The sequence below is a fragment of the Channa argus genome, chromosome 15 (assembly GCF_033026475.1).
Source record: "Channa argus isolate prfri chromosome 15, Channa argus male v1.0, whole genome shotgun sequence".
NCBI classification, from domain to species: Eukaryota; Metazoa; Chordata; class Actinopteri; order Anabantiformes; family Channidae; genus Channa; species Channa argus.
Genome location: NC_090211.1, coordinates 1,597,896 through 1,609,780, shown reverse-complemented (window position 1 = coordinate 1,609,780; position 11,885 = coordinate 1,597,896). Strand labels below are relative to the sequence as shown.

Genomic DNA, 11,885 nt, shown 5'->3' with positions numbered 1-11,885 from the left:
ATGTGTGAGCAGTAACAGCCAGAGGGAAGGAACAGAGCAAACACATCACCGAAACACTCAAAATCAACAACAACAATGAACATCTGAATGAAGGCAAACATTTAGGAGTTCTGTGCAAATTTAAAATAGAGAACATGACCTGGTCTCTCTTTCTTTTTTGTTTGACACCTGATTTCTCCAGTACAGTATGTTCTTCTATGTGCCCCATCTGTGTTCTCCATCGATGTAACACCAAAATAAATTAGATCCTCATCTATGGATTCAGTTCTGTAATGGGTTAGTGCATATGAACTTTCTAGATGGTCAATAAATAATAGTTTATTTTGAAAAACATGATCATGAAATTTGTTTTAAGGTCTTGATGTAAAGGAGATTTTCTGAATAAATAAAGTTGAAATGTGTAAGAAAAAGTGGCAGGAGGATTCATTCCTTTAGTCTTGGTTGAAATTAAAATATGTGCAAAAGTGCCACTGCGTAATTGTAGAATTGTGTCAATGTGTGAGTGTGTGTGTATGTGAGAGAGAAAGAGAGAGAGAGATAAAAATTAAATCTTTGAATTTTGTGTGACTGAAGGAGACAGAATGTTCACAACACTTGTCTCTAGATCTTGTCAGCAGCGTGCGTAAAGTCTGAGAGGGGCTTCATAAAAGCACAACGACTTGTACCACGGGGGCGGGGGATCCATGCAGAGGAGGGTGGGAAACGGGAAACTTTGAGGGGCGCGCGCTCTTATCCCGCATTCTTCTTCTCTCCTTCTCCAAGTCCGTGCGTAATGGTATAGTCGACCATGAACTCTCTAGCGAAATGGGCTGTAATCCTTTTTGTCCTGGTCTCCATCATTCTCAACATTGTCCTGATCGGCATCTACTCGACCAGATCGCCCAAATGCACGGCTCAGCGCGTCCATCCATTGCGAGGCAAACACGACGAGCGCAGCCTCGTGTTCGCTGACCTCACCCAGGATGAGTACGTGCAGGTCCAGCAGTACATGCTCAAGCAGAAGGACTTAAACATATCCACCAGCCAGGTCACAAAGCCATGTGAAAATTTCTTGTTCTTGATAGACCTTTCCCTCCCAAAGAAAGCGGAGGTGCTGGCTTACTTGGACAAGAATGGCAAAAAGCCGGCGAGAGAGGCCACGGTGGTGGTCTTTCATGGCTCCAAAGGCTACATCAAGGAGTACGTAGTGAGTCCTTTGCCCAACCCGACAAAACACAGAGATGTCACCAAGGAGAGGTACAAGAAGGATCAGCTGCCCATCACTGCGCGCACGGTCACCATCGGTGAATACGCGCTGCTTTTCAAGTTTTTTGAGACTGAGGTCATGTCCAAGCTGGAAAAGCTTCTGAAAGAGAGCTTCGACGTGGACCAGCAAAAAACTCTGGACATGTTCGAGCAGATGCCCCGTGGTCTCCAATCTGGGGACAGAAAGACCTGGGTGTCTTTCTTCAGGAATAAGAGCGGGTTGTACATCCACCCCGTGGGTTTCGAGGTGCTGGTAAATCATAAGAGCTTAAACGCATCCGAGTGGAAAGTGGAGGGTGTGTATTATAACGGCAAATACTTCGACTCAGTGGAACAACTCCAACATGCATATAATAATGGCTCTGTTAACAAAATCATCTACAAGGAGTCGCCCGACTATGGCTCCCTGAAAGCCAAGAACAAGCCTCTGCAGATCGGCCCGCAACTGTTTTACGCAGACGGGAAGCGCCACAGCGTCAGCAAGAACCACGTCTTGTACCTGGACTGGAGCTTCGCCTTCGGGCTGAGCTCCCTCACGGGCATGAGAGTGTTTGACGTGCAGTTTAAGGGGGAGAGGATCATCTACGAGCTGAGCGTTCAGGAAGCCATGTCAGTGTACGGTTCAGTGACACCGGGGATGATGCTCACCAAGTTCCTGGATTCGAGCATCGGGATAGGGCGCTTCGCACACGAGCTGGTCCGTGGCGTGGACTGCCCGTACGAAGCCACATTCGTGGATACATACCGCTACATCGATGCACCAGCTCCACTTAGGTTTAGGAATTCAATCTGCATTTTTGAACACAACATGGGACAGCCCCTGAGGAGACACTTTGCTGACTTCTTCCAAAACAGCTATGGAGGGATGGTGAACACCGCCTTAGTGTTCAGGACCATCACAGCTATAGGGAACTATGACTACATGTGGGATTTCATCTTCTACCAGACCGGATCCGTGGAGGCCAAGGTGCACGCCACCGGCTACATCTCTTCTTCTTACCTGGTGCATGGTGCTCTGAAACACGGACACCAGGTTGCAGACAAGGTCCTGGGGAACATCCACACCCACTTTATCAACTTCAAGGTGGATCTGGATGTGCAGGGTGAGTGGCAGTGCATCATCTGATCGGTTTGTGTGCTCAGGGCAGAGGAAAATGTCATACAGTGCAGTTGTGGAAAGATGAATGTGGACATGAGATTTCACGAGCAGAGCAGTGCTGTAGCCAGGATGTAGAGATACTGAGCTCAAGTGTTCAAAACCCCAACAACACCCCCTTAAATTCCAACCAGCAACCAACACTGTCTCTAAAATGTCAATGTTTTTCAAAATTTCACGTATTTTAGAACCATGGACAACAATCCACAGAAAGGGCAGGTGGAGTATGTTTGAAGTACTTGAACATGAGCATTTCCATTTTAAATTAAGTATGTAAATAGAACTGAGGGGAATCACCTTTTGCATTTCTTACTACACAGGGTTATTGGTTCCTCGGACACAGAAGCATTAATTAGTGCAACTTAATATTTATTTGGAAATAAAATATTGCAAACGAAAATCTGACGTGCAGCTACAGGTGAATCAAAACAACCAATGTAGATTGTTTCTTTATCTACAGAAAACATTATTACAAACATGTTATTACAAACATCATTTTCTTTGCAGGAGTGAAGAATGTCTTTCAGACCAAAGATATGCAGTTTGTTAATGTGTCGGTACCATGGAAGCCTGATCACTATGCTATGATTCCTCATCTGGTAGAGACTCAACTCAAAACAGAAAAGGTCTGCTTTATTTCCTTCCTTTAATCCTTCTCGGTCAACGTTTTTCTCTGTTTGTATAACTTTATTAATTGTAAATTAAGACTGAACAATTACGCAACACATATTTAAATACCAATGTTCCAATGTTTTGGACTCTTAATACATTTTAAATAGGGTGGCCAAAACATTACAACCACCTCTAAACATCATGAAGTCCAACTCCAACTCCACCACCCACTATGATCTCAATAATAAACATATAGTATAATTATCGCCTTTCTAATAGTTTGAAATAAAAAAAAAAAAATAGTATATTAAACAGACTGTACTGTTAGTTTACACAGGCAATAGTAGCCCAGTATTATTGGTGACATTTTGCATGATATGTCACACATTTCAATGAGATTTTAGTATAGTTTACAACTTGATTTGGACTCAAACCAAGTTGTTGTGTTCTGAGTACATGACCCAAAATAAATTTGGTCACACATTCGGTTTTATGCAGTAACTTGTGTGGGATGGTTGATGTCACTGAAAAAAGTATCACATTTTTCTTCACTCAACTTCCTTCAACTACATGCATGTTATACCAGGCCTTTCCTTTTCAAAACCAGTTCTTTTTGTTCTCCAGCGTGGCGTTAGGTCTAATCATTAAACCACAAGACTCGGAGCATAATCATTAATATATTGTACACAATCCATGACAGATGTGCTAGAGTCTGAATCACATAAATGTTGTTTCTCCTCGAGTGTAGTAGGGGGTTCTCAGGAAAAAAAAAAAAAACACAATCCCAGTATTTGCTCTCACAGTAAACTATAAAGATATAAATAAAATGTCATCAAAACTTCACATCCCTTCATCACGAACCCTCAGCACTGCCTTGGAATTGTTAGCACAGGTAAAGTCTTAATGGCAGTTTGAAATATGCTGGCTCTCATACTACCTTTGGGGGCAGCTCAGAGAAGGGTCAACTCTCGCCCCTTGTGAAAAGTTTTGGATGATTTACATTCCCAGCAACAAGAGGGAAACAACTTGTTTGCGTCAGTTGCCATCTGCCGCTGTAAATTTATAAATAATGGCAAAGAATTTTTACAGTGCAAATGGTAAATGTTCTGCACTTATAAAGCGCTTTTCTACCTATTGGCACTCAAAGTGCTTTACACTGCTTGTCATTCACCCATTCACACTCACAATCACACACACTCACTCATACACCGATGGGGGAGCTGCTATGCAGCTGGCCAACTCTCACCGGGAGCAAGTTGGGGTTCAGTGTCTTGCTCAAGGACACTTCAGCATGTGACCAGAGGAAGGGTTGAACCCACAACTGTGGGATTGGTGGACGACCACTCTGACCGCCCCAAATGATGAGATCCCAAATACATTTTGTCCTAAAAATAATATGACCACTATATTTTAAGACATGTTCTTAAAAAGCATTACAATCTTTTATGTAGGCTTATGCACTATTTTTGCTTGACTAGTCAGTTTTGCAACTTTCCCATTTATTGTATTATTAGAATGATGTCACGCTGGGCAGAACATAGCGGATTACAGCAGAGAAAGAAGAGGGAGGGCTGGGTGGAGCAGAGCAGAGTGATTTTAAGTCTAATGCTGGCACATTAAGTTAAATGTGCAGGTGCACTGCCTTATATGTTATAACATTTTTAATCGAGTTGTTATTACAACGCGTTCATTTTACAGTATAAAAGCTTTTGACAGGGGTAAATATTAGACTGGAATAAGTTAGATTTGATTCAAATGTATTGTCATTGTGCAGAATACAGCTAGAAGCCAAGAAAATGCAGTTGGCATCTAACCAGAAGTGCAAAAAAGGGGTATTATTTACTTACACTGACTGGCCACTTTATTAGGTACAATCTAATGCAATCCAGTTCATCAGCTTTGCCAGGAATTCAACACTTACAGGTTTATAATTTGTTATAATTTATTTTAGTTTATAATATAAGTTTTAAGTTGAAACTGTCGGAGAGGTGATCATTTTACTCTCTGTTTATTTATTAGTTTATTACTGGAGTGCATTATATTAAGAGGTGGTTCTAATGTTTTGGAGACCCTATTTAAAATGAATTAGGGAGCCAAAACCTTGGTAAATCATAAATGGCCACTTATATTGCACTTTTGTCCAAAGCACTTTACAATGTTGATTCCCATTCACCCATTCACACACACTTGCACACCAATGCCAATGGCTGCCATGTAAGGTGCTCACCTGACCCACTGGGAGCAACCTGGGGTTCAGTTTCCCCCCCAAAGACACTTCGACACGCAGCCGGTACCAGGGATCGAACCACTGACCCTGTGGTCTGTAGACGACTGCCTCACCAACTGCTTTCCAGCCGCCCCTCTTGATGTAATTTGTCTGCGGCACATCCATAATGCTTATAGTTTATTCCGCCACATCACAAAGGTGCTCTGTTGGATTGAGATCTGGTGACTATGAAGGTCATTTCAGTACAGTAACCTACAGTATTTAAGGAGAGGAACCAAGTTGAGTTTGGGTAACAAGAACAATGTTCAAAGAATAAAATGAATAATGGGGACAAGAGGAAATTTGAGCACAGTTAACTTATTGTTATATTCAAGGACTATTGAGACGATTTGAGCTTTGTTACATGGCCTGTTATCCTGCTGGAAGTAGCCATCAGAAGATGGTACACTGTGCTCACAAAGATATGGACACGGTCAGCAATAATAGTCAGCTACGCTGTGGCTTTAAATGATGCTTAATTGGTACTAATGGGCCGAAACTGTACTATTATAACTCCATCAGTTGTGTTACATCTGATGATAAAAGAACATTTGTAATAGCAAAATGTGGATTATTATTATGTTAAGGTTAAGTTTGGATCCCCTTATAAACACTTACAAAGTAAGGGGATGGAAACTTAACCTTAAACATAAGGTAATAATGATAATCTTGGCCACAGGATCCTCTATGGTTATGCAGCATCGTGAGTACCGGTGTTTTGATCTGTATATAATATGGAAAAACCGAGGACATGTTAGTCGTCAGGAGTATAGTAAAATGTGTGGAAATGTGGGAGCGGAAAGGTTTAGCTACTTCAAAAGTAACAATGTTGCACTCACTCACATTTATCTTTTTATCTCATAATTTGTCTTTTAGCAAAACATCTACAACACATCCCATGTGGTAGACCCGGTAGACCCCAGCTCAGATTAAACCTGTCTGTGCTTTAAGCCTCCTTGTAACCACACCTACAAAAGCATTAGGGGTACAGATCTCTGGTTGCAATTAAGAAAAGATGGTGAAACTGATGTGGGATCAGTTGATGGTTTTACAACAGAGCTCCTGATAGAAGACTACAATTTTCCATCAGAGTGATGGTTCTGCAATGGCTAAAATAGGAAGCCACTGTCTAAACCTTTGGGCTACCGAGCTTTGCCAACAGGACAAACAAATCCCCCAATCAGTCAAATCATTTTGGAAAGATACGATCCATGATCTTTTGGCTTGTAAGCTACAACACAAATGTGTTTACCGCATAAAGTCCTAAGGTAGGACTTTAATCAATGATTGTACTCGCACAATGAAGTACTGTAACTATCATATCTTGACTGTTGGCCCTTCTGCTGTGACACCTCCACAGGAAGCGGCTCTGCGTTATAACGTTAAGACTGCTCGCTACCTCCACATCGCCAGCAACAAGACCAACCGCTGGGGACACCAGCGCTCCTACAGGCTGCAGGTGTACAGCTTCACAGGGGACCACCTCCCCGAGAGCGAGAGTGAGGAGAAGGCCATGTCCTGGGCCAGGTGAGACCACCTAAACATCTCACGCAGCAGTAAAAAAAATATGACCCCCATCAGATTCACTCTTAATTTTAAACAATACTGGAATTTCTAATTTTGATTAAATACTTTGAAAAATATTGATATTCAATAGCATTTTTGATACCACTTGGAAAACCAGGGCCTAAATTTCACACAAATAATGTAAATATAAATAATGTTACGAGGCTACACAGGGACCTGATTGATGTATATGGTCTCTGCTGCAGCCCTGGTCACTTTCTTAGCTAATTTGAGATTCCATCATATTTTCTATATAAAAGATATCTCTTTTTAGAATAAACGTTTTGGTTCTGTCTTTAGATCAGGGCTTTAAAAAGAAATGAATCATCTAATTACTCACAGGAAAACTTAATAGTACTATGCCTTATGTATCCAAGTTAATTGGCAAATAATGTAAATATAAATAATGTTACAGTCAAATCATTTTCCTATGAACTCAAACTGTGCTGTGTGATTCTGAATGTACCTCTAATTAAAATGTAAACTGTTATTGACTGAAGTATCATAAATAGTAATAATTTAAACACAAAAAGAACCCGCAGTATGGACTTAAACAAAAGGGCACCATTGATATTGATTATTGATGGGATGTTTAGGAACACTTGAAGCTTATTCACTCCTAAATGTGCTGCTTTAGTGTCCTTTACACATTGAACACAGAAGTAAGAGGTACAGTTACATGACACACACATTTAAAAAATATTTGTGACTCACCTTAAGAAAAGAAAAAACCCGGCCAACATGTCACTAGATCTGCCACTACTCACTTTTTTCTAAAGGGCTCCAAAAAGTGTCTAAGAAAAGTGGATAAATGGGTAACAAACTGTTAATGAGAAGACAGAGAGGAGTGAGTTAAAGCAGGCTTTGCTGTGTGGGCACTGCTGCTGGAGTGTGTGTGTGTGTGTGTGTGTGTGTGTGTGTGTGTGTGTGTGTGTGTGTGTGTGTGTGTGTGTGTGTGTGTGCAGTTGATATGTAAATATCCGAACAATTGAGGGCCTCCTGTGGACAGGAAGTTCTAAATGTTTTTGGTTTTGACTTTCAATGGCATGGAGCGGGACCTCGTTCTTTCATCTGCTCTTGTTTTTGGACTATTGCAGTTCTCTTTATTCAGCCAACCATCAAATATGGTTTTTCTATATATAATAAATTATTATATTATTATCAAAGTCAAAACTGATTTAGATGCATCTGACAGCTTTTAAAGCTGCACAATCGTCGTCTTACTATACATCCATTATCCATTGTCTGGAACTACTTATAGTAGTGTCAAAAGACATTTAATTGAGAAAGATTACATGCTACAATATGCAACTTAAGCCAGCTCGAAATCAGTCGGCTCTAATTTGACCAGTCCTATTTTTTTGCTGCTTTGCAACACTCCTCATTAATCTGCCCAGGTAATTGTAACCCAACAATTCCCCCTGGAGCAAACCCTAGACAACAGTGGAGAGAAGAAAAAATCATGAAAGAATCCTTTCTTTAAATCTGTTTATAGCTTATAATGTATACAATATACTTTATTGTAAATTCAAATATTATTAGAAAAGGGTCAGACCAGTTAGGGATCTAGGGGCCAGGGTGTCAAAGCCTTTCGTGTCTTATCCCCCAAACGTTAATCTTTTAACTGTAACTCTGACCTTTAACTAACCTTGTAAGTAACCATAGCTTATTTTTTGCCATATGTGTGAACTTTCTTTTTTCTACTATGCAGAGTTTTTGAGGAAATTAAGAATTTCACACACCAAAACATTAGTGTGTAAATCCAATTTGCCCATAAGCTACAGCACAAGCATGGCTCTGACCTCTTTCTTGCATCACCAGATATAAGGTTGCCATCACCAAGCATAAGGACTTGGAGCAGACCAGCAGCAGCCTGTACAGTCAAAATGACATGTGGGATCCAGCTGTTGACTTCAGCAAGTACATTGAAGACAACGAAAACATTGAACATGAGGTGTGATGAGATGGAGTTGTGATGTAAAAATTGTGATAAACACATGTTTGAATATGATAACTTAAGCTAAAAGATGCGTGTGTCTCCAGGACCTGGTTGCCTGGGTGACAGCGGGTTTTCTCCACATCCCTCACGCGGAGGACATCCCCAACACAGTAACAGTGGGCAACGGGGGTGGGGTCCTGCTGCGTCCCCACAACTACTTTGACGAGGACCCTTCCATCCACTCCGCTGATGCTGTGTACTTCAGCCCAGGCAGGGAGACCAGCTGTGAAAACAATAGGATGGCCTGCCATGCTCAAGAGACCTGTAGCCCTGCGCTGGAGCCATTTACATACAATGGCTTTGATGGAGTGATGAAATTTGAAGATTAGCTCGGATTTATTGAGCTCCTCTAGTAAAAGCTATTGAGTCCTGACAAACTCAGAGATGTGCTTGAACTGATTTTATCTATCAATTAAGAAACTTGTGTCAATGTGATTATAAAGGCCGTTTGGAATGGGAACGTATTTACACTGCACATGCTCTAAGGCTGAACTAGGCAAGATATTGATTACTGTGGGAAATGTGCTAATTAGCTTTATTTCTGAGAGTGAGATTAGAAGATTGATACCACTCTCACCTCTGTATGTTAATTATGGTTAGTCTAGCTTAGCATTAAGCCTGGAAGCAGGAGGGAACAGCTAGCCAAGCTGAGTTGGAAAAAATGTCTGCTGAGTTTGGGGATAAGAAAAGCCCTTACAAATGGCTCAATCATTCTGGCAAGGATTAAATAATTAACGATGACATAAATAGGAAAACTCAGCCCGTATATAAGTATTTTTTTAATTTAAAGGATAACTTCATTTTTTAACCTGCCGTCCACCTCTAAAAGTAGGTAGGGTGACTCTATAGGTAGTGTTAATTTTAATATTTAAAATTTTAATTGAATATTATGGAAATTCCATTATTAATCCATTTTGTTGAGGAGAGTCTCAAAAATTTCTTAAGAAAAGGCCACAGCTGTAAAGCCCTGAGTGTGTACAACATTTGAGATTACTGATGGATTCTCCCAAAACATTATTTTGTTCATTATATTGTTCTCCAGACATAAAGTTAACTTTTCTCATACAGACACAGAAAAGCTTACAAATCAGTGCCGTTTATTTGTATTGGCCAATTTGGTGCTGTGTGCATTAATACATTTAATGAATACATTAGCATTTCAGTTTATGCATCCGTTAAACTAATAAGATACAACATATACATTTTTACAGATATAACAGAGCTAGGCTACCTGTTTCCTCAGTGGAGGTTTTTTTGATGATGGTGATTTATTTCTTATAATGAAACCACTAACAATACACAGCATTGCTCCTACACACACACACACACACACACACACGACAACTAAGAAAAACACTACACAAGATACAAAAAAAAAATAAAAATTTCCTTTTTTCTCTTCGAAACAATTAACCTGTCATAAAAAAAATTATCTCAACTTTCATACCCAGTTTACAACTGTATATAAATACAAGGTATTCTAGCAAATTTCACTTTCAGCCTTCAAAAATCTTTAGGCAGAACTTTGCTTTGAAATTTGACCAGTTTAATTAAATTTGTTGGTTTTGTGACACAGTTCTGACTTTTAATAATGGTCGATATATTTTGTAATAGGGTTGAGTTCACTACTTACCAGATCATTCGCGAAGATTGATGTTAGCCTGCTTTATCTAATCTAACAAAAAGTTACATAGAACATGCTTCATACTTTGGGACACTGTAACATCACTCCACCCACATCTGACCTCATCCTATTCTGTTCTACTGCAGGTTACCCACGTTTTGGAGCATTTGCTATAATTTCATGCTTAAGACATGAAGCTTTGGGTCACATTTACGGGTGTAAACATAAAAAATTTACCTCCCAGACATGAGCATGTTAGTATACTGAGGTTAGCACTTAACTGTCTTGTGTTTGTTTTCTTTCTTTAATCACCAAAGGTGGCAACAACATTAAAGAGTTTTCTCATTTTGTGTTATTGTTTTACATTTACGAAGCTTAAAATGTGAATTTTTAGTTACTAGTTACTTAAAATAAACTATGAACATTTATTACTTTATTAATAAAAATTCACTGCAGTCTGAAGTTTTAGCATGAATAACTGTTGCATGGAAATGATTAATATTTTATTAGTAAAGACGCTATTTGCTGATGATTTCATATTTACCATTTTGCTAGCAATGACTTGAACAGGAAGTCAAAATCTATTCAAATGTTATTGGAAAAGACATAATTGTTTCTTCCTGATAAACCACTGATAGACTGTACACTGTGATGTAAACACTGGGCAGTCAGGTGAGTGTGAAAGGTGGAATTATGCTTTTGCTTGTTGCACGTTAACAAATGCAGGTTACATTAGGAGACTTTTTTCTGTTGTACTTGTGCAGCAGAAATACCTGTCTACAAGGGGCAGTGTTGATTTTACCAAACCACAAATTACTGAAGATTAGGGGAAAAAATGGAAAACTGTTACCCTGGTATAAACAAGTCAATCTATTCCTGTTTCGTGTCATTAGCCAATCAGCTAACTCAACATGCCTCTTCACCTAACACGGTCCAAATTTGGAACATGTGCACGTTAGCTCCTTTACAAAACTTCTGTGACCCATAGCACCCTTGTCTGCATAGACGTGCACCTTCAGAGAAGCATAATTCCTCCTTTAAGGAGCCGTCAAGAACCAGCATCACTCTGACAGGCTCCAGGCTGGGACTACTGAACATCTATTGTTTAATTCATTTTGTATACTTTTCTACAGAGATAAACTTTAAAATTTTGTGTTGCTGTTTCCTTTCTAAATAAATAATAAAAAAAAAAAAAGGTTATATGAGTAACAGGAGTTCTGGACGTCTGCTGCTTTTTAGCCTTATCAAATACTAATACTTTCAGCTTGGCTCTAAGAAAATAAAGGCCACTGAAAGCACTGAACAGCTGTTCCAGACCATCAAAACAAACACACCCAGAGATGGGTGAGGACCAGTAAAGGGCAAAACTGCTCAAAATACACAAGCACAGGCACACGCACACCATCCCTCTTCTACA

General features: G+C 39.9%; 1 protein-coding gene across 1 annotated transcript; it reads left to right on the top strand.

The window, feature by feature from the left end:
• The first annotated feature begins 681 nt into the window (after window positions 1-681).
• Window positions 682-11,621, top strand: aoc2 (amine oxidase copper containing 2). The gene is made up of 5 exons (XM_067477431.1): window positions 682-2,348; window positions 2,909-3,027; window positions 6,640-6,806; window positions 8,667-8,799; window positions 8,889-11,621. Exons 1-5 carry the CDS (start codon window positions 788-790, stop codon window positions 9,171-9,173), a joined length of 2,265 nt encoding a protein of 754 aa, XP_067333532.1. The 5' UTR covers window positions 682-787; the 3' UTR covers window positions 9,174-11,621.
• The last annotated feature ends 264 nt before the right edge of the window (window positions 11,622-11,885 follow it).

What these genes read in the sequence shown, in the direction of transcription:
- aoc2 (XM_067477431.1), top strand. Translation starts at nt 788, where the DNA reads ATGAACTCTCTAGCGAAATGGGCTGTAATCCTTTTTGTCCTGGTCTCC. An exon ending in AAGGCCATGTCCTGGGCCAG is followed by an intron (nt 6,807 to 8,666) that starts GTGAGACCACCT and finishes TTGCATCACCAG; the next exon opens with ATATAAGGTTGCCATCACCA. An exon ending in ACGAAAACATTGAACATGAG is followed by an intron (nt 8,800 to 8,888) that starts GTGTGATGAGAT and finishes GTGTGTCTCCAG; the next exon opens with GACCTGGTTGCCTGGGTGAC.